The sequence below is a fragment of the Chelon labrosus genome, assembly GCF_963514085.1.
Source record: "Chelon labrosus genome assembly, chromosome: 19".
Taxonomy (NCBI): domain Eukaryota; kingdom Metazoa; phylum Chordata; class Actinopteri; order Mugiliformes; family Mugilidae; genus Chelon; species Chelon labrosus.
Window position 1 is genome coordinate 21,483,895 of NC_140352.1, and position 26,879 is coordinate 21,510,773.

Here is a 26,879-nt window from a genome sequence, read left to right on the forward strand (position 1 = left end):
GGGGCATAAGACTTTGGTCTTATTTGCAGCATGCCGCTCTGGAGCAACAACATGAGGTCTGAAAGCAGTGGCATAAGGCTGTGGGCACATATATCCTCCTAGTAGAAAGGTTTATACCACTGCAAAACATGTTCTGCCCTTGATTTTTTCCTGTTTTCCCCGTTAAAAGGGAGTTTTACTTCTAATAGTTCTTAAAATACAAGCAGCGTACCACTCAGGCAGCCTAACAATTAGGCTAAAATTCTCATGGACATAAACAGGACCCTTGACCCTCTGCCCCTCATGCCAATGCTATGCCCATTGTATACAAGTACAGCCGTGATGTTATTACAGTTTTTTCCAGTTGCTAACACACTAAAATGACATGGATAGCACAAATATTTAAACTGACACATAGGGAGCAAAACCTCATCTCAAATCTCCAAAACTTTAAACACTTTTTCTGCTTTACACACATTTTGCAATTCGAAATGGCACTTTTTAAGGTTAACTGAACGCAGTTCTCTGCATAAGACACAACAATCTGACATAAAGTCACATGTTTGCGATTTCAAAACACTGCCATTTAAAATGATGCACTACATGAGCTCATTGGCCACTATATGTGCTACCTGGCCAAATAGGTGTTATGTAATTGTTAACACTTCAATCAGGAAGTAAGCAATAAAAGACCACAGGTGAGCATCATTTTTTTCTTTTACAACAACAATGGAAGACATTGCTGAGAGAGGAAGAGGAAGAGGGAGGGTGAGAATGTGACGTGGACGAGGCGTTGTGGTCAGACCCAGCTGTCCAGCAAGATGCTGTCTAATTATTTTGCTTTCCTCTTTATTTATTTATTTATTTATTTTTATCTGCACATTTTTTCTGCACATTGTATTTTTCAGCTTACTGTGTTTTGAGCATATTTTAGTTCACTCCAATGTAAATATATCTGCTGTGCATGTGGTTGCACTGACTTTGGTGAAAAATAAAAAAAAAAAATATTTCAATAGCACGTGTGTGTATCTGTAAATATTTCTGTGCATGTGAACAATCTGAAGAATTCTCTACAGTTTGAACTATGTTAGCATTATGGCAAAGCATACTAAAGATGAGAGTGCTTTTCATTATGCCCAACAGTGTGTAGTTGGTTAGACAAAATTGTGTCAAGACAAAAAAAGCTTGTACCATCTGGTGCAAAAGTTTGATTTTGGTTGAAGTGCTTAATTTTGCGGGATATATGAGGTATTTTGCAGTTTGGGTGAGTGGTTTGGTGAATTGTGTTAGTATTTTGATAAAACCAGTGTAGTTTGCAAAATCGTGTTTAAGCAATTGGAAAAAACTGTAATGTGTATGGTTTTACTCTAAGTCCCAACTGTGGTGTAATATATATCTGGCAGGAGGTGGACGTATACATTTAATGACTCGTTCTTGTTCCAGTCATATGTGTTTGTGCCTTTTGCCTCTATGTTACCAAATGGTTACATGTTCAATATACCGTTCCATAGCAACAGCATTAATTACAGTTTTTCTCAATTGCTAAAACACAATTTCTGAAACCTTGCTCCATTTTCTCAAAACCTTAAACACAAAACCTCAGCTTCAAGCACGATTTACAAAACCTCTGACTCCTCTTGCAAAATCAAACTTTTGCCTCAAAACAGTTTTACGTGTGCCCAAAATGAAACTTTGGCCTCAAAACAGTTTTACGTGTGCCCAAAATGAAACTTTGGCCTCAAAACAGTTTTACCTGTGCTCAAAATCAAACACTGCTCTCAAATAATAAACAAATTGCTCAAAATTACATACACTATCAAGCAGTCAGTAAACAATACACCAAAAAATAGAAAACACATTGTTCAAAACATATAGTTCTCAGGGAGAAGTACATTTTTAATCTCAAAACAAATTTCATATGTTTCTGTCATTATACAAAAAGCTCAAAACTGATCAGAAATTACTGTGTTTTGCTCTTTGCATTTTTTTTGTTCTTCCTCCTTCTTGTACCCTTATTTTTACAGTGCTGTACCCTGCATCTCAAAAACTTCATCTCTGTGATACTGTAATTCTTGTTCTTTGATAATATGAACCTGTAACCAGTCGAAATCTATTGAGCAGTCAGTACTGAAAACAAATGGAAAGCACAATGTTCAGGGCCATACAATTTGTTTATTGTACCATATACAGCCAACAACATGGTCTATGATTGTTGCTCGAATTTCATCGGATATTTCCACTCTTTGTCTTCCTCTTCCTCTTCCCCTTCCTCTTCGTCCTCCTCTTTCTCTTTCTTGCCCTCCTCCTCTTTCTCCTCGTCCCCCACCTCGCATACGCACTCGTCCTCGTCCTCTCACATAAATTCTTCTGTCCATTCTCACACTTTCTCATTCCCACCTTCAACAACCTGTTTGCTCTCTGAACTGGCTTATATTGGTTGTCACATCATTTGAAACAAGTGAAATCAGTTTTGACTGATTGTGTTCAATCAATGACATTTCTGCTCTCTTTATATGTAATTGTTGCCACTTGTGTTTACCAGTATGGATGACATGTGCATTAGAGTGCAGAATGTGTTTTAAGAATGAGAATGTGTTTAGAGTTTTGCTAAACCATGTGAAATGGTTTAAGGTATTGACAACAGACTGAACAGTTAGCTTAATGAGTTCAAGCAACTGAGAACTTTCTTCAGCCAATGGATTTTAGTGTTTTAGCAACTGAGAAAAACTGTAATTATGTAAAAATCATCACAAAAAATGGAATTCATAGCAGGAGCCTAGAACAGAAAAGTGGCTTGGGCATTGTTTTATTTCTTTCTATATACTTTTTACAATAAAGATATTTTGTTATGCAGTGCAAGTGGCGTTTAGCATATCAAAACGTGTGTGTATGTGTTTGAAATTTGTAATAACAATATTGTTAATTAAAAAAAAGTATCACTAGTTTGCCCTAAATGCTATGCAGCTCCTTAATCTCAGTGTTTCAGTAGGCTAGGACCAGGTAGAATTTACCGGGCTTCTCTCAGCTGATTCACCTCAGCCGTTGTGTAATAAAGCATGTGACCTGATTTCACCATGTAGTAGTAGTCTACGCTGACCACCAGCGTGTTTGGCTGTTAACCGAAAGATTGGTGGTTGGACACCACCCAGGGACGCAGCCTTACAGGTTTCATATGCAAAGTGTTTTCACATCCACATTCAGGGGCGTAGCATTAAATTCTGGGCCCTATACGCTCTTGATGTCAGTGGGCCCCTATCCATTCCAGTGCGTGAGCAAAAAATAAAAAAATATAAAAAATTGGGGGCATTTATTTATAAATAAACAAACATAAATCGGGTTTTAAGCTAAAATCAGATCAGATTATATTGATAACTGGTTCTTTCATTCACCACTTGAATTGATGCATTTGGCCTACTTGTGCTCAAACACCTATAAACATTAGGCTACATCTGGTTTGTGTACTAACGTTTTGATCCATGACACATTTTGATTTAAAAACATTTATTCTTGAACAGGAGCTAACAACTGTACACAGAGAATCAAATCAATTTTTTTTAAATCTAATTTTTCAATAAAATTGTTCTTCAGCTTGCAGAAAAAGAAATAAAGCATTGCTAAAGCCTTCACGAGATGTAAGGATGTTGTTGGAGCCATAATATGTTTTGTATTTCTTGTTGGTTTGGGTCACTGTGTTCATGTTGCGTGAAATTCCGGGGTTTTACTTAGGGGGAGCACCAGTGTGGAAGTGCATATAGCTGAGTTAAAGGTGTGGGAAATCAGGTGTGTGTTGAATCTGGAACAGTGCTTTGGTATTTGAGAACTTAATTTGTGACTGAAAATAAATGGATTAAGAATCCAACTATATAGAACGCATTGGACATTGTTCAGTAGCCTACACGTGTCAGAACAAGTACACCTGCATGCCACCTCAGTGGCTTTGGTTTTCTTTAAGTCACTACAGATGTAATTTACTGACTCTGGACTAAGACAACGTTAATTGGATGCAGTTACACAACAAGTAAACTCGGTTCACCTTTCGGAAAGAAAGCAATTAACAGTTGCTTCCCCTCATTCTGCCCTATTTCATTTTCTTTCCGCTCTTTCTTTTTCTGATACCCCGATTTGTGTTTTTTGGTCGGCATGATGACGGTGAGCCTCCATTCAATCTGCACTCACTGACCTACCGTATTTTCCGGACTATAAGGCGCACCAGCTAAATTACAACGCTTGACGAGGCAATAACGTTGAATGGCAGCAAAAATGCAGTAACCCGGCTGCTCAACAAAATAACCAGCATCTTTTTCGAAAACAGACAACACAGCAGTAAAGGTGCAGTAACACGGCCGTTTACTGTATCAAAATAACCAGCCTACTATACCAGAAAAGTCAGTTCTTACAGTTTTTTTCAATTGCTTACACACATTTTCAAAGCTCTATCTGTTTTTTTCAAAGCTCTACACACAAATTCAATAATTGCTCAAATGAAATGCAAAAAGTGACCTCTATCTTGCAAAATCAAACACAGCGTTCAAAATATTGTACACATATCTCAAAAGCAAGCATTTGTCTCACATCATAAACACATTTTCCATAGTATTATAAACTTATGTCTATCATGTACACACTGTTACTCTAAATCTAAAGCTCTTTTGTTTTTATGGATTTTTTTTTCAATTCCTTTCAAATGGGACCTTGTACAGCTGTTTCATTCGAAACTGATTCCTCTGCAGGACACGGTGTATTGTTGCAAGATTCACAGCATCAATATTGTTGAATATGTCTTCATCTTGCAAAATACGACTTTGGATCTCACGGATTCTAATTGCATTGTTTGCTAAAACCATATTCACAATCGCGGTCTCTTGCTCTTGTGAGAATATACGACCTCGTCCTCCATGATACTGTTGTCTTTCAATTCTGGAAAATTCAGAAATAGCTGTATGAGTGTATGCACAGTAAGTCAAGGCTGTAATGCCCTGTGACCATTCATACAGTATGCAGTATATACATTGGATGTTTTGAGCTACAATAGAATACATGTATTTTATAGTACTACACTGTAACAAATTTCAGTGTAAAATAACAGTAAAATACTGGCAGCAGGGACGCCAGTATTTTACTGTTATTTTACAGTGCATCTACTGTAATTTATTTTTACAGTATAGTACCGTATTTTGGATAACAGTACACAACTGTAGGATAACGGTAGGTGTTATGGTAGTTTCACTGCGCATTTACTGTAATTTTCAACAGTATATTGCTGTATTTTAGATTACAGTATATGACAGTAGGATAACTGTGGGTAATGGTAATTTTACAGTATGTGCCAGTGTGTTACTGTTTTATTCACAAAGGGTAATGAAATCTGCTATTTTTGCATTTAATCAACATTTAATCAAATGTTGATTTAACGTCACTCTGTTCCACACCAATCATTCCTGACCTCTTACCAAATTTTAAAAAAACACATGCAGACTGCTGAGTAATAAGTTTGAGAATCCTGGGTATTGAACACAAGAGAATATACATTCTATAACATTGCTGTTGTTTATTACAAACCCTCATTTGTACAGCAGACTTGTAACATACATTTGAAATACAAAACATGACAAGGTGTGGCATTGCCATATATCCTGTCATTAAAATCATTAATGACAGGATTTACTGAACTCATACTGAAAAGGGAAAAGGAAAATTTATGACATTTAGGAACAACAAAGTACTATATGTTAGGACAACAAGGCAATACTTGGCTAATATGATGTTGGCTACAACGTAGTACATAATAACATGTTTTTGCTTTGGTTTTAATGCTCCAAGGAAGAACACAGTGACACACCTCAATTCTCCATCAGCTAAGACACGGTGGCAATTCCCAGTCCTCACTCCCTTTTACAATCCTCCTGTTCCTTCCCATTTGCAGTTGTACAGTCAGCTCTATAATAGCAAAAGTAAACACAAGTTAATTATTTCATAATAGTGTGTTGTTAATATATTTGATATATTTGTAAGAATTTGTAAATCAAATCAAATAAACAAATAAGACGATAAGATAAGCTAGCTACAAGCTAACTTGAGCTAGCTTGAGCTTGCTTCGCCAATTTTAGCAACCTGACCTAATGAAACATTATCTGAAATGTCAACAGTTCAATAATCATGCAGACAAAACAATACTGAACTCTGCAAATTTCGGAAGAGATGTGCATAACTTTACCTCCTCGATTGAACTCCACATGGACTGCTCTGGTTGGAATGATGACAAAGTTGTGCTGTCCAAAGTCAAGTTTAAGAACAGCCAGTCACATCTTGTCACAAAAAATGTGTAGTGTGAGGAGTTTGATTAATAAAGAAGTGACTTATCATCAAAAAAGAAACATAAGCCCACAATCATCAGTAAGATGTAGATGGATTGTGACTGGACTTGTGAAGGGACGATGATAGTGCCTATGGGGAGGTAAAGTGCAGAAAATACTGTTTTATGTTGTTAAATTACAGTTTTTTATTGTTAACCAAGCATCAACTGTTAATTTACATACACAGGATGAATATTTTACAGTATTTTACAATTATTATAAAATACAGTAAACTGCTGTTGTAATCCACTGTAAATTTACTGCAATTCATTACATATACTGTTAAATTACAGTTATCTACTGTGATTGTTAACCGACCTATTTAACTGTTAATTTATATGCAAGGGATGCACATTTAACAGTATTTTACAATTATTGTACGGTATTTTACAATTATTGTAAAATACAGTGAGATACTGTTGAAAATAAACTGTAAATTTACAGCAATTCGTTACAGTGTATGTATGCAGAAATGGCTATTACTGTACTCTACATTACTGTTACAATAATTGTTGCATACCTGTTCTCATTTCGAAATGTTCGAATTATGGCTGCCACTGTAAATCGACTCAAGTTGGGTTGGACTCTGAGTCCAGCCTCTCTCATGGTCAACCCATGATTGATGACATGATCAATGAGAGTAGCCCTAATCTCATCAGGGACTACTCTCCTTGGTTCCTCCCTTTCCCTTACTCCTCCAAGTCCTCCTCTTCCTCTCCCTCTTCCTCTTCCTGCTCCTCTTCCAAAGTGTCCTCTTCCTCTTACTGCTCCTCTTCCAAAGTGTCCTCCAAGAACTCGAACTCCTCGCCGTCCTCTGTGTCCTCCTCTGACTCCCCTGTCTCTCTCTGCATTGACGTTATCCATTGTTCAAGACAGGTTACTTGACCTTTGGCCTATTTATAGGCCTATATCAGGCAGTGATTGGTTGGTGTTCAGTAAAGCAATTATTGTTTGCACACATGAGGATGGAGTCTGAGGCACTGATGACTAAGTGTGGCATTTTCATTGGTTGTGTTTGAAATAGGAAATCAAGTTACTTCCTGATAGATTTTTGTGTGTTAGGTAGAGAATTGTGTGTATTGAATTGCAAAAAGTTAAAAGCTAAATTGAAAACTGTGTCAAGGCTGAGAATTAGTGTATGGTTTTGCTGAATTGATGTAGAGTTATGAAGTTTGAGTCAAAGGTTTTAGAAAGTGTGTGCTACATAAAGGATTTGTGTGTAAGCAATTGAAAAAAACTGTAATCCTCGTGTCATCGTCTAAGGGCCCGTCCACACTGAAACGCAAAAACGCCAAAACGGAGGTTTTTTTAATCGTTTTGGCCGAGCGTCCAGACGTATCCTGTAAACGCATAGCCCTAAAACGCACTTTTCTGAAAACGGGTCCCAGGGTGGAGAAATTTGAAAACGCAGCTCTAGCGTTTCTTTGTGGACGGCGAATACGGGGAAAACGATGACGTCATCGCCACACTCCCGAGCAGCCTTCCACATCCCGCGAGACGTCTCATAACAACATTAACAACAATGGCGGACTACATGCCAGTTTTCATGCTAGAGAAGATATTGAGCCTATTAGGTTTACTAGGGCAAAATATCATGCTCCTGTGCCACCACGCTGAGCAAAAAAGGCGATTTGTAAACAGCGCTCAAGATTTATGCGCATGCTCCGCCTCTTCCTCTACGTTTTTGGTGAATTTCTGAAACTGAAACAGCGCCACCTATAGGCCTGGCATATGAAGCAGCGTTTTCGGTCGTGCTGAAACGGACCGGTGTGGACGCGGATATTTCTTGAAACGATGACGTCAAAAACGGAGAGAAAAAAGATCGTTTTCGTACGTGTGGACGTGCCCTAAGACATGATAGTGCGCCCCTGGTGACCGTTAGTACTTGCCGCTGTCTATGGGCGGACTAAACCATTTTGCATCTCCAAGAGGGGGCCCCCAGAATAATATGTCGGGAGGGCTGTTACACAAAGTTCATTCTCTCAGTTGATGTTATCAGTATATTTGAAATACATTATGACACCAATTAATTGGAGGGCCCAATTCATTCCAAAAATAAATAATAATTAAAAAAATAAATAAATAAATCAGGATTTTCATGGGCCCTGTCCCTATTCGGGCCCTGGGTAGTCAGGTCCCCTTTCCCCCCCACTACCATGCCCATGTCCACATTACAGTTTTTCTCAGTTGCTAAAGCACTAAAATCCATTGGCTGAAGAACGTTCTCAGTTGCTTGAACTCATTACAGTTTTTCTCATTTGCTAAAACACTAAAATCCATTGGCTGAAGAAAGTTCTCAGTTGCTTGAACTCATTAAGCTAACTGTTCAGTCTGTTGTCAATACCTTAAACCATTTCACATGGTTTAGCAAAACTCTAAACACATTCTCATTCTTAAAACACATTCTGCACTCTAATGCACATGTCATCCATACTGGTAAACACAAGTGGCAACAATTACATATAAAGAGAGCAGAAATGTCATTGATTGAACACAGTCAGTCAAAATTGATTTCACTTGTTTCAAATGATGTGACAACCAATATAAGCCAGTTCAGAGAGCAAACAGGTTGTTGAAGGTGGGAATGAGAAAGTGTGAGAATGGACAGAAGAATTTATGTGAGAGGACGAGGACGAGGACGAGTGCATATGCGAGGTGGGGGACGAGGAGAAAGAGGAGGAGGGCAAGAAAGAGAAAGAGGAGGACGAAGAGGAAGAGGAAGAGGAAGACAAAGAGTGGAAATATCCGATGAAATTCGAGCAACAATCATACACCATGTTGTTGGCTGTATATTGTACAATAAACAAATTGTATGGCCCTGAACATTGTGCTTTCCATTTGTTTTCAGTACTGACTGCTCAATAGATTTCGACTGGTTACAGGTTCATATCATCAAAGAACAAGAATTACAGTATCACAGAGATAAAGTTTTTGAGATGCAGGGTACAGCACTGTAAAAATAAGGGTACAGGAAGGAGGAAGAACAAAAAAAATGCAAAGAGCAAAACAGTAATTTCTGATCAATTTTGAGCTTTTTGTATAATGACAGAAACATATGAAATTTGTTTTGAGATTAAAAATGTACTTCTCCCTGAGAACTATATGTTTTGAACAATGTGTTTTCTATTTTTTTGGTGTATTGTTTACTGACTGCTTGATAGTGTATGTCATTTTGAGCAATTTGTTTATTATTTGAGAGCAGTGTTTGATTTTGGGCACACGTAAAACTGTTTTGAGGCCAAAGTTTCATTTTGCAAGAGGAGTCAGAGGTTTTGTAAATCGTGCTTGAAGCTGAGGTTTTGTGTTTAAGGTTTTGAGAAAATGGAGCAAGGTTTCAGAAATTGTGTTTTAGCAATTGAGAAAAACTGTAAGCTAACTGTTCAGTCTGTTGTCAATACCTTAAACCATTTCACATGGTTTAGCAAAACTCTAAACACATTCTCATTCTTAAAACACATTCTGCACTCTAATGCACATGTCATCCATACTGGTAAACACAAGTGGCAACAATTACATATAAAGAGAGCAGAAATGTCATTGATTGAACACAATCAGTCAGAACTGATTTCACTTGTTTCAAATGATGGGACAACCAATATAAGCCAGTTCAGAGAGCAAACAGGTTGTTGAAGGTGGGAAAATATTGCATGTGATGTCGATGAAGTGCTCTGGCCTGACCCAGCCCAAAGACAAGAAGAAGCCCATTGATCACATGTTTAGTCCTTTGATTTTTGTCACTTTCATTGTATACTGTAGCACAGTGCATTGTAGGCTGTATATGGTACAATAAACAAATTGTATGGCCCTGAACATTGTGCTTTCCATTTGTTTTCAGTACTGACTGCTCAATAGATTTCGACTGGTTACAGGTTCATATCATCAAAGAACAAGAATTACAGTATCACAGAGATGAAGTTTTTGAGATGCAGGGTACAGCACTGCAAAAATAAGGGTACAAGAAGGAGGAAGAACAAAAAAAATGCAAAGAGCAAAACAGTAATTTCTGATCAATTTTGAGCTTTTTGTATAATGACAGAAACATATGAAATTTGTTTCGAGATTAAAAATGTACTTCTCCCTGAGAACTATATGTTTTGAACAATGTGTTTTCTATTTTTTGGTGTATTGTTTACTGACTGCTTGATAGTGTATGTCATTTTGAGCAATTTGTTTATTATTTGAGAGCAGTGTTTGATTTTGAGCACAGGTAAAACTGTTTTGAGGCCAAAGTTTCATTTTGGGCACACGTAAAACTGTTTTGAGGCGAAAGTTTCATTTTGCAAGAGGAGTCAGAGGTTTTGTAAATCATGCTTGGAGCTGAGGTTTTGTGTTTAAGGTTTTGAGAAAATGGAGCAAGGTTTCAGAAATTGTGTTTTAGCAATTGAGAAAAACTGTAAGCACAAGCAAAGAGAGAGAGGCTGGAGGAAGGAGGGAAAGGAGACAGAAGCAGAGGGCTTGACTTTTTTTTTTCAAAGCAAAATACTCTCATCAACTCATCACTCTCCAAACCAGGCTTTTCACTAATATCTGAGTGCACTGTGCAAAACACATGATAAAGCCTGCTGTTTATTAATTTAAATATTTTATTGATAAATTCACAATGATGTATTAAAAGTAATTTTACCTTAATAACTTTAATTCTAGCTTCTTCTGTCTTTGCTTGATACTGCCTTCCAGAAGAAGGAGGTGAGATGTTAACCACTAACCAGGAAGTAGACATTTAAAACTGTGAGCTGGTCCTGACTGTTCAGTCATTCTCTGCTCATTAGTATGGCTTCAGTTCTTCTCAGGATTGTTCTCATCTTTACCGCACTCCCAGGTTGGTGTTTATTTTATAATTCTGACTCATTATTGGAGCATGATTCCACTGAAGCAGATTCTTTAAATGCCACATGCTTAAATGATTAACCTAATATTATCAGTTTTATGCTTGTTGTTGCAGGAATCCAAAGCATAACTACAGTCAGTAAAGTGTCCGTGAAGGCTCGAGGCTCTGTCACTGTACCCTGTCTCTATGAGTCCAAGTTTACAAGGCATGTGAAATACTTGTGTGAAGGACACGACTGGCTTCTCTGTCTTTATGGTGCCAGAACAGATCAACTGAACAACTCTGGGATATATCTGATCGAGGATGACACAAGTCAAAGAGTCTTCACTGTAACTATTAATGATGTGATTTTTATGAATTACTGGTGTGCTGTGGAGATTAAAGACGGGCCAGATACAAAAAAGTATTTTCATCTGTCAGTGACCACAGGTAAGAACCTTTAAATGTTTCTATGTTTCTAATTTTGTTTAACAATGTGGAAATAGTAATCAGACTAAACTTCTGCCATGTAGAAGACTTAAAACTAATGTGAATCTTGTGGTGAACGATATTTCTATCAAGGTTCACCCCAGCTCTATGTGGATCATCAGCAGATGACAGGATTTACTGGAGATGATTTAATCATCAAATGTCGCTACAGTAACACTGGAGAAAATCAGTGGTGCAGGCTGGGAGGGCCCTGTGTGAAAGAGCCGTCTGGATCCATACACGGAACAAGAGTGATCATTTTTGCAGAAGCTTCAGTTTTCACTGTTAGAATGCAGGGACTGAGAAAAGAGGATGGCGGCTGGTATTTTTGTGCCAAAGGGGACCTACAGATGCCAGTGCATGTATCGGTAAAACAGAAACCTCACACTAGTACGTACCGCACTGCTAAACACTAATGGGGAGGTGTATGTAAAATATGAAACACATTGGAAATACATTGCTACATGCAGCTGTAGTGTGACTATAGAAACAATGGGTTGTTTCTACTTGCAGCAACCAGACAGTTAGTCACCCTTTCACCAACCACTGAAGCTGCGGCTCTTATTTCTACTTCTGCAAATGCCACACACACCACAGCTGAGAGTGGATTTCACAGGTTAGCAGCCTTTGTATGTATAAACTGTATTTAAAGGGCTTTAAAATTACTTTTTTTATTATTAAGAGTTGACTTTCTTCAGTCTGATCCAAAAGAGACCACATTGAAAATATGTTATATAGTCACATAAACCTTAAGATAATCAGATTAATGTGAGGCTTTAGAGACATCTAGGACACCTAAGCTTTACAGCATGACGTTATTAAAAAGGAACTTTTCACCCAAACTGTTAAGCTGAAATATTTTTGATTGAATAGTAAATACTGTCTACTTATTCATTAGACTATACTGTTTGACTGTCAGCATCTACATTCATTGGTGTTTGTGTTTAAATTGTTTTGAATTTAATTTTTATTTTTATTTTGCCATAGCACTTCGATTTCCCCACTGGGTTTTATCATCTGTTTAACTTTGTTGATCTTCATCGTGATAGTGGCCTCGTTGATCGGGCTCACATTGAAAAGATGCAGTGAGTGTACTCTCATAAATTCAGTTTAGAAACCTTGTCATGAAGTACACATATATATATATATATATATATATATATATATAAAAACAGTTTTTGCCATTTCACTTTTAGGGCAACACAAAAAATCGCCAGCTACAACAAAGGTAAGAATTATTATTTTTCTTTTTCTTCCCAAAAAGTGCTATGAAGTAAGGAAGTAAGTGGTGGACTGTCAGTCATCAAGAGTCTCACATGTAATTATTATCAGTAATTAACATACAATTGACAACATTTGACCTGAAGATTAAAAATTAGTTGTCATGTTAATGAGTAACATCTAGAGGTTTTTATTATTACTGCTGTGTAAGTAACGTATTGTAGGTGTTGTAGCTGGCCGGGTGTGAAGCTTCGTTTTTCTTGAATTGTTCTTTAATAAAGAAGAGAAAAACAAAAACAAACAAAAAAAAAAACTTTTCCAGTGAAATATAGAGTAAAATGTAAGTACTTAAATATAGTTTTTAAGTACAGCTTTAAAGTACAGTTCAAGTAAATATTACTTTTTTTTCAGTTAGTTAGAGACAGCACTGGGTAGTTGTTTCCTTATGTAAAATCAACAAATAACGTGTACTTGTGTATTTTTTTTTCTACGACAATTTAGTGACCAAGAAGTGAAAAGAACTTTATTGAGACAAAACAAACTGTATATTGTTTGGTTTTGTGCATTGTACCAAATTGTATGTTTAATATGTAAAGTAACTATAAACCGATAGGATGCTGACCACTTTAACAGTGTTCTGTTATAATTGTACGTCAGTTTGCACTGGGCGTCATGCAATATGCCAGTGTTTTTATTACCGTTTCAGCATTGCGTACAGTACTGCAGAAACCCTTAGGTAACTGTAACTGCAACATTTTTTAATTTTGTTTTAGAATAAACTGCACTGTCCCTTTGAGGAGCCTTTACAGATGGAATATGGAATATTAATGTTGTGGATTTTTGTTATCATGAGAAAATTCAGTATGCCTGTGATCACAAAGTTATAATACAGTAGCAGTCCTGACTACAATGGAAGTTTTACACAAAACCTTTATGTAACACTGTAAACATAGCTTGAAGAGGAGGTAACATTCATTAACTGACACAAGACACAAGTTGAGGGCGGCACAGTGGAATGGTGGTTAGCACTGATGCCTCACAGCAAGAAGGTCACCGGTTCGAATCCATGGGCCGGCTGGCCTTTCTGTGTGGAGTTTGCATGTTCTCCCTGTGTCTGCGTGGGTTCTCTCCAGGTACTCCAGCTTCCTCCCACCGTCCAAAGACATGCTCATTAGGTTAATTGGTGATTCTAAATTGGCCGTAAGTGTGCGTGTGAGTGTGAATGGTTGTCTGTCTCTGTGTTAGCCCTGCGATGGACTGGCGATCTGTCCAGGGTGTACCCCTGCCTCTCGCCCGATGACAGCTGGGATAGGCTCCAGCAGACCCTTAACAGGACAAAAAAACGGGTATAGAAGATGAATGAATGAATGAAAGACACAAGTTGAATTAAATCAATTTCTAGTAAATTCTGAGTTTTAAATCTGTCTCTCCTTTATTGCTCAGAGGTCAAACCTCGACAATGAAGTGGACGTCATATATAGTTCCGTGGGTGTCTTAAAACAACACACTGTGCAAAGGGTAATAAACTTAATCTCTGATTTAGATTTTACAAACTTTTTTTAATGGTTTTAATTTCTGTTCTTTCTGTTCTTCATTTGTGCTTCTTTTCTCTAACAGGTTGAATCAGCAGATACAGATGTTGTATATAGCACATTGGCTCTGAAATAAATTGTCTGCTTTCATTTTTTATTTTTTATGTTGGGGTTTCACACCTTCCCACCTGTTCTATTGAGAATACGTAGCTGCACAACGAAAAGCCTAGCATGTGCAGTGGCAAGAGCAGCCCACTCATGTCATCCGTGTCTACACAGGATGCGTTAAAGTACACAGCTGAGTTGTGAGATCTGAAAGTGCTCTTGGTCACAGGTACCAAGGTAGCTATGGGCTTGAAATGGCATAAAATAGATTTTATGTGTAAAAATAAACTGAGCCATTGCACAGCCCTTGTCAATAGCGAGATGGATTAAAATAAGAGCGAATCTGTTCTGTTCTGCACACAGGACTTAAGTAACAAACGTGCAAAATGCAAATGAAAAACAAAGGGGTTTTTATTTTTGACCTTACAAAAACCTTTGACACATTAAATCATGTTTACATGTTTTATATAGTTTTACATGCCTTTCTGTTCTGTACAGCACTCTGGTCAACATTCAATGTTTTTAAATGTGCTTTATAAATAAACTGACATTGACATTTGAGGCATTCCACAAAGATCTGCGCTCATACCACTTGCATTTAATCTGTACTAAATATGATTTCTGTTTGCTCTAATGCAGACATTTGGTTATATGCAAATGATACAGTGAGTTATGCGCATGGTTTCAAAAAGCATTTTGCAACATTATAATAAGCTATATTGTAGCATGTCTAAACAACAGTAAACAGTATTAGCTTTGCAAAGACACAATTAAATTTTCTTTTATCTTGACAGATTATGCCACATGCTAGTCAAAAGTTGAAAGACTGACATTCACACCAATCTGCCTTCTCCTTTGTACACATTTACTGTACAAAGAACAAGCATTCACATCACCACAGAGGTACCACAGAGCGGCAGAGTGCACCACAATGAAGAATAGAATTTCCTACCACTGCATGTTAGAGAAACTAAACTTTGTTTCATGAGACACTTCAACATTTGGCTTACTAATATTAGAATATTAGACAATAGCTGTCTTTCTCTGCTGCCTTCCTGTCTGTTATGTCTAACTTTATCAATCACGTCAATCTTTTTTCTTTATGTATTTTGTCATTACTGTCAAACATATTGGGCCATAGTTTGATTGTTGGATGTACATTGTATTATTCTGTGCATATTAAACACTGTTTCAATGAACAATGATGCATTATCACCTTTTTATTTAAGTTATTGAGTGGTTATTTGCACATCCAACAGAACAACATTATTTCTCATTAGGAGTGCTGTTTGTGACGACCTGATGAACCTCAGTCCAGTAGTCACTCTGTTACAGATTGTGATCATACAGACTAATGTGTCCTGAATGAGTATAAATCATTGCTAACTTAAGGAAGCACAGGGAAACCCCTCCCCTATAACTATCAAGGTGGAGAGGGTCTCCTGTTTTAAATTTTTGGGGACCCACATCACAGAGGATCTCACATGGGGACCAAACTCAGCTGCCATGGTCAAGAAAGCACACCAGCGGCTCTACTTTCTAAGGACACTTACGAACTTTATAGATCTATGCTGCACTCTGCTGGACAACATTAAAATTCATGTTGCAAGGAAAATAAACGTGTCAACAGGAAAACACACCTGCATAAATGTATGTTAAACATACTTGTTCTATTTGATTATGACAATTGTATACATAATATTTTATGTATTTCCTTCTGCTCCATTAACTTTAAGTTAACTCCTTTGTTTCTCTTGTTTTAATTCAGCACTTTAAATCTTCCATAATATACTAAAGCAAACTAAAGACTGCAGTGGGGGTAGGGGGTAGAGTGGTGAGGGGCATAAGACTTTGGTCTTATTTGTTCTTAAAATAAGAGCAGCATGCCGCTCTGGAGCAATAACATGAGGTTCGAAAGCAGTGGCATAAGGCTGTGGGCACATACATCCTCCTAGTAGAAAGGTTTATACCACCGCAAAACATGTTCTGCCCTTGATTTTTTCGTGTTTTTTTTTTTTTTCCTGTTAAAAGGGAGTTTTACTTCTAATAGTTCTTAAAATACAAGCAGCGTACCACTCGGGCTAGCATTCTCATGGACATAAACAGGACCCTTATAACCCCTTGACCCTCTGCCCCTCATACCAATGCTATGCCCATTGTATACAAGTACAAGTCCCAACTGTGGTGTAATATATATCTGCCAGGAGGTGGACGTATATACATGACTAGTTCTTGTTTGTGCCTTTTGCCTCCATGTTATCAAATGGTTACATGTTCAATATACCGTTCCATAGCAACAGCATTAATTAACTACGTAAAAATCATCAAAAAATATGGAATTCATAGCAGGAGCCTAGAACAGAAGTGGCTTGGGCATTGTTTTATTTATTTCTATATACTTTTTACAATAAAGATATTTCATTATGCAGTGCAAGTGGCGTTTAGCATATCGGAACGTGTGTGTATGTGTTTGAAATTTGTAATTACAATATTGTTAATTAAAAAATCCTGTCTCCTAGGTGAATGTCTTTGTATGAAAACAGTTCAGCCCCGGAGGTTGCCTCTTAAGCTGATCTATTAAGCTGCATTCAGGCTACCGAGGCTACCTAGGAGAAACCCCGCATGATTATAACTTCAGAAAGCAACATGATAGTTCAGAATCAGTTATTTAAAAAAAATAAGGGTTGATACAGAATGTCTCAAATACATCCATAAACATTTCATTGTGAATTATATCAAAATGGCATTTTTGTAAATGAACGTTTCTGTTGAGAAGAGCTCATTTTTACTAGCTTTTTTTTTTAAACTTGAATGCAGCATAATGTTTGCTAGCTAGCTAGCTGAAAGATGTTAACGTCTGATGAGACTCCCGTGCTAATATTACCACAAATGGCAAATAAGTACAACATTGTTAATAGTCCAAAATGCCAGTGCCGGAACACTTGTAATCTGATTTTTGGCTAACGAATATTGTTAAGCTATACCGCAATACCAGTGGTATTTTTTTGCTAACGGTAGCCAGCGTAGCAGGACTGCTAGCCAAAATAACTGGCTCTCTATTGCCATGGTTATTTCCTCCAGCTCAGAGACTGAGGACGTGATTGAGGGCAAAGGTACCGACCCGGCACCCGCAAGAAAAGCACTGCTGTCATAAAACAGGTAGCAAGAAGTATATTTAGTTTAGTTATTTAGTCTCGGTACTGAGTTTGTAACGTGTTGGTGATTGTATATTTGGTCTTTAACAGTATTATGTTTTGGACCGGGTATCACATTTTTAAAAGTGTTACTCGTTTGCCTGCCAGATACATCGCCGTCCAAACTGGAGACATCTTGGCTGTTGCTTCGAAACTGACCTAGGGATGTGCATATCGATCAAGAAATATCGATACTTCCGATCTAGACGTGTTAGAATCGATCTTCACGTCAAAATATCTTTCCAAGTCCGCTTTCACAAGAAATATTAATACTTTTATGACACCGAATCTGTAACCAATTCTAAAAAAAAAAGTGAAACTGGGGTTAATATTTGTGTAGGATATAGGAATTACTTTTCCATCTTCCGAGCTAATCACACTTGGCACGGCAGCAGCATAAACACAGCATCACAGGGGAAAATGAATGAATGAAGCTGCAGTGTGGCAGGCAGAAAAAGAAGCGTCCTTTGGAGTTATTTCACTTCAGTAAACGCAAATGAAGCAACATGTGACTTGTATCGAAAGTGTGTGAGGTATCGTGGCAACACCACAAAACTGAGCAAACACTTGAAGATGAACCACACAGAAGAGCAAGACGAGTTACATTAGAGGAGCGTGAGAGAGAGGGAATGAGACAGGCCTCTATGATGGAAGCCCTTCAGAGAGGCAGGCAATATCCAGGTATATATAGCGAAAAGACATCACAGTGTCAGTCACAGGCATATACACGTAGATTAGATAAATCTACATAAAATACAATAATGTATTTTTGTCAATTTTGCATTTCTATTATTATTTTAGTGTTTAGTTGGAAAAAAAAGTTTCCGTCCAGAACAATATGTAGTAAATTTAACTTGTTCCTGCCATCTTAACAAAGTCTGATATGTGGCAGCTTGTTTAATTCTTATACAGAGTTATAAAAGACATTTTTTTCATAATTACATACACAAATGTTCATTGTAAAAGTCATCATTTTCATATACACAAGTAGACGTCTAAAAGTATCGGTATTGGGATAGTAGCCTTGGTATTACTTGGTATCGGATGGAAAGGAAAAATAGTGGTATCGCACATCCCTAAACCGAACCACATCTGCTGTGAGGCCCCTTTGACTGCTAAAATAAATAGGGCCTGTCAGGTTTGTCCAAAAAGCACACTGTAAATCAGTTAACACCCCATGTCCGTAATGTTTTTAACGGGACATTTCAGTTATGCTCTCATGAGAGAGAGCTGCGGCGAAAGACATATTTGATATTATATCTACACATACAGTAACCGCTTTACAGTTTGTGGACCACTCGTGCGTAATTATGACCTTAGCGTCATCAGATGATTTTTCAGCCAATTTAACAAATGAGACAAGACGTTACACCTGGAAATTGATCTGCCGAGGGTAAATGATCCAATATTGCTTGTCATCATATGGATTAGCATCAGCACCACATCAGTGATTTGAAGGGGAATTTGGCATCAGGAGCTTTTAGTCAACTGAACAGTCACTTCAAGAGCAAGGAAACATCACAAAGGTGCTCAGGGTAACATCTCATGAGTCTACCACCAGAACACTTAATGACAAAGATGTGCATGACGGTTTCAATGAGAAAACGGCTGCTCCACTCAAAAATGACCATTGCTGCCCTTCTGTAGTTTCCTTAAGGGCAAGCTAGAAGACTATTGGAAAAATGTTTTGTGGATGGATGAGAACAACTGTTTATAAACTTTATGTTGATAGTAGCATTATGGGCTTGTTTTATCATATTTAGGCCAGGACAGCTTGCTTTCATTGATAGAATAATGAGATCTTAAATATACATAGTCTCAAGCGAATACCCTAAGCACAATGTGCCAAAACTCACCAGGATATCTGAGTGTGAAACAGTTCTATACAGAGGAATGGGCTCCATGTTCAGCTGTTTCCGGATGTGTTCAACAGAAGTTACTGTGGGATAAGGAGGTGAAACTAGAAATTCACATATTTTTACCACTCACTTATACAATATTCAATACATAAGTGTGGTGTTTGACTCATTTTTTGTTTAATTGGGTTCTCTATATTTTCTTTTAGGATTTGTGTGAGACTTTATGAAGAGAAAATTCTTGTACAAACTTTCAAACACAACTGTAGTATCACTAGTTTGCCCTGAATGCTACGCAGATCCTTAATCTCAGTGTTTCAGTAGGCTAGGACCAGGTAGAATTTACCAGGACCAGGATTAGATTGCTGTGGTTTAGTGTTTTGAAACTAAAGTGGCCTATCACTCTTCTGCTGTTAAAGGTATCATCATAACCCTTTTTTCTTTCTTGTCTTCCTAATTATTTGCTTAACTTCCTCAGTGCTGTAAACTACAGCCACACGGAAAAAAAGATGCAGTATGATGCACTGACCAGACAGAAGCAAGCATTTCGAGGTATGTGCAGTATATTACCAGATGCTTCCTTTTTTAAGTGGCCTTTAGAGGTGGAGGTCATCTGAGATAAGATAAGATAGGACTTTATTTATCCCTGTGGGAAAACTAGAGTGTTATAGCGGCAGGGAACAACAGTGCCAGATACAAGAAGATACAAAAAATAGAATAAGGTAGACAAGAAAAAGTAAATTTTCAAGTGAGATGGAGCTAAAAATGTGCAGTTAAGGGAATGTAGATTTGTTAATTTGGAACTAGTCACTGCACCAGAAGTTCAATTGAATTGTGGGTGGTGCTGTGTACTTTGGTTTGGCAAACTAAGCAGTTTAACTGTCATCAGTAGATAGGATGAACTGTGAGAGGATACACTGTGCACATTGTGTCAGCTTTGTTAAATTGTTTGGCTGGTTATACTGGTTAGCTTACATTATCAGAACAGGTGTGCTGGTGGATGTGACTTTGCCGACATATGATATTCACAAGTGTCTGGACAGGCACAGAAGCATAGCTACATTCCTCTGTTTCATTTCCTTAGATACAGGTTTGTGTCTATCAGGGAGCAGCCTACACGGTGAAATCAGGTCACATGCTTTATTACACAACAGCTGAGGTGAATCAGCTGAGAGAAGCCAGGAATGTGAAACTCAAAGCCACCGTTTCTTTACATCCCTCCCTCAGTGACACATTTGTTTTGTTTTCCCTTCTGTTTCAGCGTCGGTGTTCCCTTGCAGTGATCATGTTATGTTTACTTCCAACTGCTGATATTAATGAATTAGTGCCTCAAACATTCAGGTGAGCTGTACTAATGAAACTGCTGCTCCCTTCTGTTTGTAGTCCCTTCCTATGGCTTTGTCTGTGTGGTGGGACATAGCCATTTCCAGGAACATGAGAACTGTCGCATGTATTAATTGTCTTGAATAAGCGTAGCAGTTACTTTCACTTTCGTTTCTGCCTCTATTTGCTAAGAATGAAACCCAGAGGGAGAGGGGAGAGAGAGGGAGGGGCGTATATAAACTAAAACAGGAAGGTTGCCGGCTCAGTCCTCTGACAGATATGAACTGGGCATCTTGTTATCTGAAACAATAGGTAAGATAGCTGTTTCATGCAACTTTAAACCTTTGACCGTAGTTCGTCTTTATACATGTTGTGTATTTGACAAGCTGTTGAAGTTGTGGTATAGTTTTGCAAGTGAAATCTCAAAGCAGCGCTTCTAAACTAGTGTTTTGTTTTGGGTGTGCCTATTTTGACAGAAAAAATAATCCACCCTGTTGGCTAATGTGCTCTATTTATAGCTATGCTGTATTGGCTGCTTGGTGTTAAAGACAGTTTAATCAGGTGAAAGAAAAGGATTTGGTGATTATAGCCTCACAATTTAATATTGCAGTGTTATTATTTGCAAGTATTGACAAGTACTGTATAATGACAAGGGCTGAATATGAAACCACATCACATTTGGACTAAAACGTGTCTGTCTGCATCACAAGGCTGACGATTACCATAATTTGTTGAGTCCAATTAAATGCTTCGACAGCCTTAGACACATTCCAGTGTTTAAACCAGGAGACTTCTGTGTGTGTAAAGGGCTAATTTTGTTGAAATATTTACACACATTTTTTAACCAGTGTTTTTCATTAATATAGTTTATGTTAATTTCTAAAACCTGATGTTTTTGAGAGCTTAGGGCCAGCACAAGATACTGTAAAGCTCTGTGTAGCGAAGGCGTGTAGAAGGTTTATTAGCATTTCCTCCAGAGTAGCTAATCAAAGAGTCGGCAGACATCAGAAAGAGGTCTCCAACTTGTTTGTGTATTACCTGTTGATCTGAACATCCACCATAGAAAGTCTGTTGTCCGCGGTGCTATATCTACTGTCATACATGAGCTGTGGTATATAGACAGTGTAACCTACACCACTCGTTACTGAGGGAGATAAAAAGAGCTGCAGGCAGAGGGCACAGTCTGTAGTGGCAGCACAGAATGAATTTTGACCTGGTGGTAAGAGGGGGCGGTAAGACATCTTGTGGCGGTATGTGGCATTAAGTAACAAATTAAATCAACTTGGATCATTCATAAAAAGATTTTTTAAAAAGAAATGGTATGGATTAGAAGCATGCACACAGTGCAATCGAAACAATGTTTCCTGGCACATTATACTTTTTTCACGTTATTTTTTTGGCCTTCTGTGCCTTTATTGGCTATTTTCAATGGAGGCACACAATAGACTATTACAACATCTAAGCAATGCCACCTCCTTAATTTAGCAGAGTTTTCAAGTGGCATGCAACTAAAAATGAAGGTAGATCTGCTAGCTTCTTTCTTAAAAGTTCAAAAGAACAGTAGAATGCTAGGTGGTGCTGTGTACTTAGATTTTGCTATTTACTCAATTTTACTGTCATTAGTAAACAGGAGGAAATGTGAGGAAATACAGCGTCTAAAGATTTATGGGCTGCCAGTTTAACCAGGTGAGCTGTGGGGGTGTCCTACATGATGCATTTCTTTTCAATCGATGTGGAAAGTTCCTCAGGAAGGAACCTAATGTGACGTAAACAACATGTAGCTGGTTAATAACTGACCCTTCTCATCTGCTCAATTGTCAGTACAAACAAATGTCTTTTTATACCAGCTTTCAATTGCTAATACCAGATCTGTTTTTTATTTATGGTGCTCTCTTCTTCCCTTGATAGCATTACTCAAGATGGAGGACGTTCTGGAAAATATAGTGGCCTTGGTGAAGCAGCACCCAGATGGGATACCGATACACAGGCTGGCTGTATTTTACAACCAGACATACCACAAGAACCTGAACGTATCCTCTCTGGGCTTTGACTCCACAGCCGACCTGGTAGAGTCTCTGAGTCTCCTGGGAGACGATCTGGTTGTTGAGGGGGCACTGGTGTTTCACAGAGATCATCGTACTGAAAGTGAAGCTGGAGCCGCTGCTGCGGCTGCTGGAAGTAGGGCATCAGCGAAAGCTCCTAAAGCCAAAAAAAAAAAAAAAAAAAATCAAGCTGAGACATTATCGAAAGTTAAAGAGAACAGCAGACCCACAACACCACAGACACCAGGATCACGGACTGGCAGCCCTGCCCCGTTTGTGAATGTGACACCACGGGATGTCAGCCCTCACGTCGTGCCTGAGACTCAAGCAAGAATGAACCTTGTAGGCTCTCCTTTGATTTCCACTGCGTCTTTATTCTCCAGTCCTTATGTTGCTGTTAACCCAATATTTGCTGCACCTCAGATAGCTGAGAAATTGACTCAAGAGCAGCTGTACCAGCGAGTTTTAGAGGTTAGTTGTGTATAGATACTGTATACATTGACCACTATCTATGTGTGTCTCAAATCCATATATAATGCTAATTACTGCAATACATAAATGATTCTAAGGCAATCACAAGCATGTTAAAATAATTTAAAATCAATTTTGTGATTTACATAGGCAAACATCAATTATCAATCAATTATCAAACAATAATTTCAACTAGACGTCACTCAATATTTAGCCTAACCTGTGGCGCTCTGTTCTTAAATAGAAAAGCACGTCACAATTAGATGATGATAAAAGCAATTGGGCTCTGTAAATTTTAGCAGATGGTAGCCATATTGGAGAAAGTAATACATTTGTTGGGGACTGTGTTCAGTTTAGGATTAATACACATTTCTAATCAGTTGTTATTGCAAGAGGATGGTGTAATGTGAGCTTTGATGACAGTAAGAAAAAAAATCAATGATGACACCATCTTTTAACCTCAACCACACATACAAGTCCAGTACATATAAATATTGCATGTACATTGTATTGGTCTGTGAGATCAAACTAAGCAGAGCAAGCAAATGTCCCTAGAGAGCAGAATAGCAGGCTTTTTCCTGGCCCCTCTGGACCTGTTCAATTTCTCTACGAGATGAATGAAGTGTGTAATGCTTTAAATAAAACACACAAGAACCAATCATTCACTCGTTTCTGAAGCACTGAGGAGTAATGTTGGTGTTTATGAAACCTTCTGTTTCAGTGGCTTTAGATGCCACATGTCAAAACAGTGTTTCAACAGAGTGTTTGCCTTCTATGTGAGATACAGACAGATTACTAGAACTGTTGGTATGATGTTGATACTTGAGAGGGCAGTTTACATTTTATTTAGGTATTATTTAGTACAAGGTAATCTATGTTAAAAATGTTGCTATGCTATGTTAATCCTAAAACAACCTTCAAAAGCATACAATGATGTTAAGCTATTAACCTATAGTTCTACTTTGATTTGTATGTTGTATTGCGCTTTTAACCACCTTATATATTTCCAAAGATTCTTTTGACATTTACGGTACGCAGTGATAAACAGTAATTCCAGTTGTCTGCCTGTATAAATCAGTAATACATTTTAGTAAAAGATTATCGATGTGTTCCAGGTCATGAAGACGTTCCAACCAACTACCCCATCAATGGACCAGCTTCAAACCTGCTATTTTCAGCGTTTTGGTGAACAGCTTCCTTTTACACAATACATGTCTATGTATGACAACTGGCAAGCTAAGAAGCTGCCCACTGAATCTGAACCAACAGCAGACATCAAGACAGTTGTATGGCAGACAGCGCCAGGTAGCCAAACATAACAACATTCAGTCTGTTGCATCAAAATCCAAAATTGGTGTTGATCCATACTTATGAGAGACATGTGTTTTGTCATATCATCCCACAGCAACGCGGAATCTTACAAGAGAGCCTGAAAAAGAGCAGGAGCCGGCCGCTGGGCCCAGCTTTCTCTCTGGCTCTAACTTTCCTGAGCTGGGGGCACATGCAAGCTTGACCAAAGAGCAGAAGAGCAAAGTGAGAGATTCCAACCAGAGAGAAGCTAATGCCCCTGTCTTAAGAGAAGCTTATCATGCCCAGCTGAGAGAGGTCCATGGAGGTAATATGCGGGCTGTGGAGGCAATGGAGAGAGATGAGGAGGAGCTCCCAGGAAACAGGAGGAATAGGCCCGTGGATCGGGATACGATCAACAGTGTTGCTGAGAGTGTGATACGAGAAATTTCTGCTGACGGAGAGCTGGTCACCAAAGAAAAGGTGAGGAGGAACAAGAGATACTGTCATGTAGTTTTTGTTGTGTGTGTGTTTTTGAATTTTTTTGTATAACTTTGTATTTTAGAGCTATTATAATTATCTTTTTTATTTAGCATCAAGCTCAACTTGAAACAGAGAAACACTTAACCTTGTTCTGTCCAAACCTTAAAAAATTACCTATAAATAATTCTGAAATTGCACCTCATATCTTGTTGTTTATGTGTAATAATTACTTATCAGGGTGCAATGGGGCTTCTGATGGTTGCTTGGCAACTTTTAAAGTGATGACAAGAAATGAAGTCACTGCACCGAGCTAAGAAACAGATATTTTTTGCAACACACATTTTAACTTGACATAACAGGAAAAGCACAGGTGGATTTTACAACACTGCTGATGGCCCAGTTTGATAACCACAAGCTCTGAGAGTGAACCACCATACATGCAGCTCCTCCCCTAACAGGAATCATTAAATGGATCTCTGGAATGTAACTATTTAAATTTTCCTGCTTAGACATATCAAAATTGTTGCGTTGAAATGGAACTTGTGAGCTTGTGGTTATGACATGTCGTACGTTGCTGTTTAGTTGTTGCAAAGACAGGCAAAAAAAAATTCCTAGCAACAAGTAAATGTGTCTTAAGTTATGAGAACTCCTCTCCTAGGGAACTGTTGGCTCATAGTTAGGCTGCTAGCTAACAACTGGGATACTTAATGTTGGAAATTCAAAGGCATAATTAAAATGAGGCCATTGGAAATGTCAATATTCCACTTTAAATGCCTGTTCATGCACAGGTATATTCACATTTTCTGGCCGGTAAGGTACAATGAGAAGCTGTGAGAAACCATGCTACCAGTGTGAGATCACCTGACGTCACATTGTATTGTTTGAAAGCCAACATATCGAATGAACTCACTTCATCAAAACAAAGATGATTTATTTTGAATAACAGTCATGTTTGTTGGCTAGCTGTGTTCTCTTCTTGTGTCTTTGCTGTTGCATTGCATTATTGTCAACTGTCAGGGAGTGGAAAAGCATGAAACCATCAGCAGGACCATTGAAACCATCGCTCATAAAAATGCTGCTCCATAGTGTTTGTCAAAAACCTCATTCTCTCCATGTGCTCTCACTGCCTTCCACGCCTATATCCAGGTGATATCCCGGGTATGCGGGCTGATTCCACATTTGGACCCAGGAAAGATAAAACCCTGGACAGTTCCAGCTCTGAAAGACCTTCAGTACATCTTGAGAGAGATCAACATGTTCATAGAGGTTTGCACATTTATATTTGATATTACTTTTTTAGTATTTTTTTATTTTTTTAATCTTAGTGGTTATATTGAGAACATATTTTCTTTTTCCGTTAGTCCACTGAGGCAGTGACATCCATCTGTACCCTGTACGAGCTGGGTCAGTCACTGGCTGGTCTGAAGGACAAGAAGCGCTATGAAGAGCTCAACCTGGGGCCTCTCTGCAAACTCCCCCTCATCCACCGCATGTTCAAAATTGACAGCAACACTAAGGATGATGACATCCACCAGATTGAGACCATAGATATCTTAAAGGTACGACTCACATGGACCAAATCAGGAAACCAAATCCCTCTGTACCTTCAGTACAGACAGTAATAGTTCAAACATACATCACATTTCATTTAAAAAACAGGATGTATTAACAGTGATAACCTGTTATTGTTATTATTACCTATTCACCAATTACAAATTCATGATTGAATTTCCTGTC

At 38.1% G+C, this 26,879-nt stretch overlaps 1 protein-coding gene across 7 annotated transcripts in view; it reads left to right on the top strand.

The window, feature by feature from the left end:
- The first annotated feature begins 16,998 nt into the window (after positions 1 to 16,998).
- The window catches only part of LOC311504111 (uncharacterized protein), a 42,800-nt gene continuing 32,919 nt past the window's right edge, over positions 16,999 to 26,879 (top strand). Inside the window, exons 1-9 of one of the 7 annotated variants that reach the window (XM_084567099.1) lie at positions 16,999 to 17,645; positions 20,015 to 20,088; positions 20,798 to 20,877; positions 22,768 to 23,243; positions 23,325 to 23,372; positions 24,488 to 24,677; positions 24,778 to 25,142; positions 26,289 to 26,408; positions 26,504 to 26,701. In XM_084567099.1, coding sequence (XP_084423225.1) covers positions 22,779 to 23,243; positions 23,325 to 23,372; positions 24,488 to 24,677; positions 24,778 to 25,142; positions 26,289 to 26,408; positions 26,504 to 26,701 — 1,386 coding nt within the window. In that variant the 5' untranslated portion in view covers positions 16,999 to 17,645; positions 20,015 to 20,088; positions 20,798 to 20,877; positions 22,768 to 22,778. Of the gene's footprint in view, positions 17,646 to 18,277; positions 18,362 to 20,014; positions 20,089 to 20,797; positions 20,878 to 21,022; positions 21,172 to 22,482; positions 22,546 to 22,767; positions 23,373 to 24,487; positions 24,678 to 24,777; positions 25,143 to 26,288; positions 26,409 to 26,503; positions 26,702 to 26,879 lie in introns of those variants that run through there. The other 6 variants (XM_084567094.1, XM_084567100.1, XM_084567095.1 and 3 more) reach the window with 6 other exon arrangements.